General features: G+C 54.4%; 1 protein-coding gene across 1 annotated transcript; it reads left to right on the top strand.

The window, feature by feature from the left end:
* Window positions 1–6,073: 6,073 nt before the first annotated feature.
* On the top strand, window positions 6,074–6,988 carry LOC147659199 (uncharacterized). The gene has a single exon (XM_086951901.1). It carries the CDS (start codon window positions 6,074–6,076, stop codon window positions 6,986–6,988), a length of 915 nt encoding a protein of 304 aa, XP_086808027.1.
* Window positions 6,989–7,475: the final 487 nt, after the last annotated feature.

The raw sequence follows: 7,475 nt of genomic DNA on the forward strand, positions 1-7,475 counted from the left end.
GACAATTCTGGTAACACCTGGCAGCATGTGGGCATGTGGGCATGAAGGCTAGCAGCATAGGGAGCCCCAACCTCACCACACACACCCAGATGCGCACTCAGAGGCCCTGACTGCTTCACAGGCCTTTCCGACACTGTCCTATCTTTTTTAGGCCCGGGCAGTGACCTCCGCTATGTTTGCGGAGTTGCAGAGTTTTCTGCACTCCGCTGAGCAAGCCGAGTTCTCAAAATTCGCAGAGCAGAGTTTTTTCCTCGCTCGCGCTCGACAATGTTAAGTTGGCAAAAGTGAGCGGGTACAATCCAATGTTAGACCACCTCCCATTGAGACCGCTCAATGCGGGCGGGCGCAGATGGTCGCAACCGCTTGCGTTGAGAAACCTTCCGTTCGCGTTGAGGAGGCTGCCGCTCGAGCAGGACATCTACTTGAGCAGCAGAAAGAAGCAGCGCCGTCTTATGCTGTGTGTGCTGCTGTTAACACTGACTTTCCAGCACGGGACAAACAATCTGATATCCTTCGGGATCAAGTTTGCACTATAAAAAACTTTATAAATAAATGAATAAATAAATAAATAACCAGTGCTAAACATCAGCGTGAACAGCACAACCTGTCTGTGCAGCAGGGACCTGGGAACCATGGACAGGATACACAGCACCAATGACAAGTCACAACACAACCATGACAAGTCACAACACATCCATGACAAGTCACAACACATCCATGACAAGTCACAACACAACCATGACAAGTCACAACACATCCATGACAAGTCACAACACAACCATGGCAAGTCACAACACATCCATGGCAAGTCACAACACAACCATGGCAAGTCACAACACATCCATGGCAAGTCACAACACAACCATGGCAAGTCACAACACATCAACGACAAGTCACAACACATCCATGGCAAGTCACAACAAAACCATGGCAAGTCACAACACATCCATGACAAGTCACAACACATCCATGACAAGTCACAACACAACCATGACAAGTCACAACACATCCATGGCAAGTCACAACACAACCATGGCAAGTCACAACACATCAACGACAAGTCACAACACATCCATGGCAAGTCACAACAAAACCATGGCAAGTCACAACACATCCATGGCAAGCCACAACACAACCATGACAATTCACAACACAACCATGACAAGTCACAACACAACCATGACAAGTCACAACACAACCATGACAATTCACAACACAACCATGACAAGTCAAAACACAACCATGACAAGTCACAACACATCCATGGCCAGTCACAACACATCAACAACAAGTCACAACACATCCATGGCGAGTCACAACAAAACCATGACAAGTCACAACACATCCATGACAAGCCACAACACAACCATGACAAGTCACAACAGAACCATGACAATTCACAACACAACCATGACAAGTCATAACACATCAATGACAAGTCACAACACATCCATGGCGAGTCACAACAAAACCATGACAAGCCACAACACAACCATGACAAGTCACAACAGAACCATGACAATTCACAACACAACCATGACAAGTCATAACACATCAATGACAAGTCACAACACATCCATGACAAGTCACAACTCAACCATGACAAGTCACAACACATCAATGACAAGTAACAACACAACCATGACAAGTCACCCTACAACCATGACAAGTCATAACACATCAATGACAAGTCACAACACATCCAGGACAAGTCACAACACATCCATGACAAGTGACAACTCAACCAAACCAAGTCTCAACACATCCCTGACAAGTCACAACTCATCCATGACGTGGCAAGGCCAAGCGCAGTGTCTCACTAATGCCAAGGGCGGCAGCGAGGAGATGGGCGAGGGGTGGAGAAGCCGGAAGTGGCCAAGCACAGTGTCTTACCGATGCCAGGGTGGCAGAGAGGAGATGGGCGAAGGGTGGAGAAGCCAGACGTGGCCAAGCACAGTGTCTCACCGTTGCCAGGGTGGCAGAGAGGAGATGGGAGAGGGGTAGAGAAGCCAGACTTGGACAAGAACAGTGTCTCACCGATGCCAAGGGTGGCAGAGAGGAGATGGGCGAGGGGTGGAGAAGCCAGACATGGACAAGCACAGTGTCTCACCAATGCCAAGTGTGGCAGAGAGGAGATGGGTGAGGGAAGGAGAAGCCAGACATGGCCAAGCGCAGTGTCTCACAGATGTCAAGGGTGGCAGAGAGGAGATGGGCGAGAAGCCAGAAGTGGCCAAGCACAGTGTCTCACCGATGCCAAGGGTGGCAGAGAGGAGATGGGCGAAGGGTGGAGAAGCCAGACGTGGACAAGCCCAGTGTCTCACCGATGCCAAGGGTGGCAGAGAGGAGATGGGTGAGGGATGGAGAAGCCAGATGTGGCGTGGCCAAGCACATGTTTCACCGATGCCAGGGTGGCAGAGAGGAGATGGGCGAGGGCTGGAGAATCCCGAAGTGGCCAAGCACAGTGTCTCACCGATGCCAGGGTGGCAGAGAGGAGATGGGCGAAGGGTGGAGAAGCCAGACGTGGCCAAGCACTGTGTCTCAACGATGCCAGGGTGGCAGAGAGGAGATGGGAGAGGGGTGGAGAAGCCAGAAGTGGCCAAGCACAGTGTCTCACCGATGCCAAGGGTGGCAGAGAGGAGATGGGCAAAGGGTGGAGAAGCCAGACGTGGACAAGCACAGTGTCTCACCGATGCCAAGGGTGGCAGAGAAGAGATGGGCAAAGGGTGGAAAAGTCAGACGTGGACAAGCCCAGTGTCTCACCGATGCCAAGGGTGGCAGAGAGGAGATGGGCGAAGGGTGGAGAAGCCAGACGTGGCCGAGCACAGTGTCTCACCGATGCCAGGGTGGCAGAGAGGAGATGGGTGAAGGGATGAGAAGCCAGACGTGGCCAAGCTCAGTGTCTCACCAATGCCAAGGGTGGCAGAGAGGAGATGGGCGAGGGATGGAGAAGCCAGATGTGGCGTGGCCCAGCACAGTGTCTCAGCCATGCCAAGGGTGGCAGAGAGGAGATGGGCGAGGGGTGGAGAAGCCAGACGTGGCCAAGCGCAGTGTTTCACCGATGCCAAGGGTGGCAGAGTGGAGATGGGCGAGGGATGGAGAAGCCAGATGTGGCGTGGCCAAGCACAGTGTCTCACCCATGCCAAGGGTGGCAGAGAGGAGATGGGCGAGGGGTGGAGAAGCCAGACGTGGCCAAGCACAGTGTCTCACCGATGCCAAGGGTGGCAGAGAGGAAATGGATGAGGGGTGGAGAAGCCAGACGTGGTCATGCACAGTGTCTCACTGATGCCAGGGTGGCAGAGAGGAGATGGCCGAGGGATGGAGAAGCCAGATGTGGCGTGGCCAAGCACAGTGTCTTACCGATGCCAAGGGTGGCAGAGAGGAGATGGGCAATGGGTGGAGAAGCCAGACGTGGACAAGCACAGTGTCTCACCAATGCCAAGGGTGGCAGAGAAGAGATGGGCAAAGGGTGGAAAAGCCAGACGTGGACAAGCCCAGTGTCTCACCGATGCCAAGGGTGGCAGAGAGGAGAAGGGCGAAGGGTGGAGAAGCCAGACGTGGCCAAGCACAGTGTCTCACCGATGCCAGGGTGGCAGAGAGGAGATGGGCGAGGGATGGAGAAGCCAGATGTGGCGTGGCCAAGCACAGTGTCTCACCCATGCCAAGGGTGGCAGAGAGGAGATGGGCGAGGGGTGGAGAAGCCAGACGTGACCAAGCACAGTGTCTCACCAATGCCAAGGGTGGCAGAGAGGAGATGGGTGAGGGGTGGAGAAGCCAGACATGGTCAAGCACAATGTCTCACTGATGCCAGGGTGGCAGAGAGGAGATGGCCGAGGGATGGAGAAGCCAGATGTGGTGTGGCCAAGCACAGCGTCTCACCGATGCCAAGGGTGGCACAGAGGGAGATGGGTGAGGGATGGAGAAGCCAGAAGTGGCCAAGTGCAGTGTCTCACCGATGCCAAGGGTGGCAGAGAGGAGATGGGTGAGGGATGGAGAAGCCAGACGTGGACAAGCCCAGTGTCTCACCGATGCCAAGGGATCGCAGAGAGAAGATGGCGAAGGGTGGAGAAGCCAGACGTGGTCAAGCAGAGTGTCTCGCCGATGCCAGGGTGGCAGAGAGGAGATGGGTGAAGGGTGGAGAAGCCAGACGTGGCCAAGCCCAGTGTCTCACCAATACCAGGGTGGCAGAGAGGAGATAGGCAAAGGGTGGAGAAGCCAGATGTGGCGTGGCCAAGCACAGTGTCTCACCGATGCCAAGGGTGGCAGAGAGGAGATGGGTGAGGGATGGAGAAGCCAGATGTGGCGTGGCCAAGCACAGTGTCTCACCGATGCCAAGGGTGGCAGAGAGGAGATGGGTGAGGGATGGAGAAGCTAGAAGTGGCTAAGTGCAGTGTCTCACCAATGCCAAGGGTGGCAGAGAGGAGATGGGCGAGGGATGGAGAAACCAGATGTGGCGTGGCCAAGCACAGTGTCTCACCCATGCCAAGGGTGGCAGAGAGGAGATGGGCGAGGGTGGAGAAGCCAGACGTGGCCAAGCACAGCGTCTCACTGATGCCAAGGGTGGCAGAGAGGAGATGGGTGAGGGGTGGAGAAGCCAGACGTGGTCAAGCACAGTGTCTCACCGATGCCAGGGTGGCAGAGAGGAGATGGGCGAGGTATGGAGAAGCCAGATGTGGCGTGGCCAAGCACAGTGTCTCACAGATGCCTAGGGTGGCAGAGAGGAGATGGGTGAGGGATGGAGAAGCCAGATGTGGCGTGGTCAAGCACAGTGTCTCACCGATGCCAGGGTGGCAGAGAGGAGATGGGTGAGGGATGGAGAAGCTAGAAGTGGCTAAGGGGCATATGCATCAACAATCGGTAATACATGTCGGTAATAGCGAAAAATAAGGAATTGCTATTATGGACATGCAAACCGCGATGCATCCATCTATTCGGTAAAAATTACCGAATCGGTAAAAATCGCTATTAAATTGCGAAAGTACGACAGCAAGAGTAGCAAATACCGAGTTAGCTAATACCGATTCGGTATTAGTGAATCTGGTATTTGCGATTTCGGTAATAGCAAAAACGGGAAAATTACGCGACGCTTCGGAAGCAGGCCGATGACATCACAACCAGGAAGTAGGACAGCCACGCTGCATTCAGTGGTCTGAGTAGCACAGAAGAGGAGGCAGAGCACAGGAGCTGAGGACCCAGACAGAACCAGCAGCAACCAGGACTAGGCAAGCAGGACAAGATGGAGAAGGAGGCCCCCCAGCAGGGAAAGGACACACACCAAATGCGAAAACGCAAGTTTTCTGATAAGGAGCTGGAAATCCTAATAGAGTGTGTGACCAGCAACAATGACCGACTGTTTGGGAAGTTGTCACTGAAGGTGCCAGAGGCAGAAAAACGAAAGATGTGGCTGCCCATCAAGGACAAGGTAAATGCCTGCGGAGTCACCCACCGCAGCATCGACGACTTAAAAAAACGCTGGTATGACCTGCGTAAGAGGGCCAAGGAGAAGATTGCGCAGAGGGTCAGGGATGCTGCTGGTACAGGAGGGGGCACATCCAATGTGACCCCTAACACAGCCCTGGAGGATCTAGTGGAGTCCACCACAGAACCGGAAGCTATTGTGGGGGTCACACGTCTGGACACCTGACTCCCCCTTGCCTTTGCCTTCACCCCTTATCTGTGCTGTGGAAGGAGGACAAGGTAAGAAGCATGGCAGCGTAACAATGCAGCGTGTACTAAGTCCCTGCCCAATCCCCCATGCCAGACCCAGTGCACATGTAGCGTTGCCCCAAACACATACCCTCACCACTGTGTTGCACCATGGGAGTTGTAGTCAATATCTGAATGGGTGCATGCCAGAGCCCAAAGATGAATACAGCAGCAAAGGGCCAAATGTCAGTCAGAAAAAGTAATTTATTGTGAGATGCCACAGCTATTTTCACATACTATACCATGATATTAACTATGCACTATTTCACACACAGATGCATCCCCCATCGATTCTGACGACAGTGCCTGCCTCGTCATCTCTGAGACGCCAGTGTTGTCAGATGCGGAGTGCTCACAGGGAGCTGAAGCCATGTCCTCCCCTTCACCACCACGGCGGACAACACCTCCACCATCCCTGCGGTCCAAGACACCACCACCACCGCCACCATCCTCGCGGTCCAAGACACCACCACCACCACCACCATCACCAGTGCGGGCCACTCCGCAGAGCCGCAGAGCAGATGTTCCCTCCCTGCCCGTGATGGAGTCGGATCACAGTTCAGCACCCCCAAATGTTCCACGCCAGGCTGTCGTCACTCCAACCAGCCAAACTGCAGCACGACAGCGCATAAGGCAGAGGGCTGTGCCCCCGGGTCGGGCTGCTGCAAGACCAGTCGATCTGTCCGAAGGGTACGGAGTTGTGGAGACCCGGATGCTGCGTGTCCAGCGCCTGCAGGGGAGACACATGGGTGTCATGAAACTCTCCATGACCAAACTTTGCAACAAACTTGGCAACATGACTGACGCTGTGCGTGAGCACACCACTGCCGTAGCTGCCGGCAACAATGAAATCAAGCTTTGCCTGCAAGAACTGACACGTGGCGTAGTCGCAGGCCATCAGAGTGAGCGCCGGCGTCACAGGCAGATCATGCTGGCAGTGAATTCAACTAACAAGGCCATTAATAAGCTGTGCAACAGCACGGCTGTGCTGTCCCGCAGGTCCGTGTCCCTGCAAGTGGACCTAGGTCATTATTGTGGGGATGTGGCAAAGGCCCTTCAGAGGGTGACCACTGCAGTGAAGCAACTGCAGCCTGGGTCAGCCAGTGTCAGCATTCTGGGAGCTGAAGAGGGGAGTGAGGCAGCCTCCAGTGTCAGCAGCGTCTCCCTGTCGGAGACCAGCGAGAGGAGGCGCAGTGGCCGCAATGCAACTGCCACAGACTCCCATCGTGTAGAAGCCGAGGAGTCACAGGACAAGAGACTTGGGGTACGCGGCAAACGGAAGTGAACATGTGGCAAAGTCACACTGTCCTTGGTGACGTAACCATGGCCAGTCTAAAGTGCCGCACGCATCACCCGTTCTGAGGAGGGACAATTTAAGTTTGACTTTAACTGCAGCAGCAGCATGTTTTTGTTTTGTTTCTCTGCACCAGTCAGGTGTCCATGCCCATTAAACCCTTGCAAATCTGATCCTGTTGTCAAGTCACTCTCATACCTGGCTCAGAAATGATTCCGTGTGATGTATGTCCGCCTCCGTTGCCCTTCAGCTGTGTTGGGCACATGCGCCTGTCGGTGTTGGGGGGGTGGTTGCTGTGCACGTAGTTCATCCTCTCCGTCCACCTCTATGGGTATCCCCCTGCGTGTGGCGATGTTGTGCAGGATGGCACACACAGCAATGATCTGGCAGCAGGTCACTGGGTCGTACTGCAAGGCACCTCCAGTCTTGTGCAGTATTCGGAAGCGGCTCTTGAGGATGCCGAATGTACGCTCAACCA

Source organism: Lissotriton vulgaris, unplaced genomic scaffold, assembly GCF_964263255.1.
Source record: "Lissotriton vulgaris unplaced genomic scaffold, aLisVul1.2 SCAFFOLD_1503, whole genome shotgun sequence".
Taxonomy (NCBI): Eukaryota; Metazoa; Chordata; class Amphibia; order Caudata; family Salamandridae; genus Lissotriton; species Lissotriton vulgaris.

Excerpts from the sequence above, each read along its gene's own strand:
- LOC147659199 (XM_086951901.1), top strand. The coding sequence starts at position 6,074 with ATGTCCTCCCCTTCACCACCACGGCGGACAACACCTCCACCATCCCTG.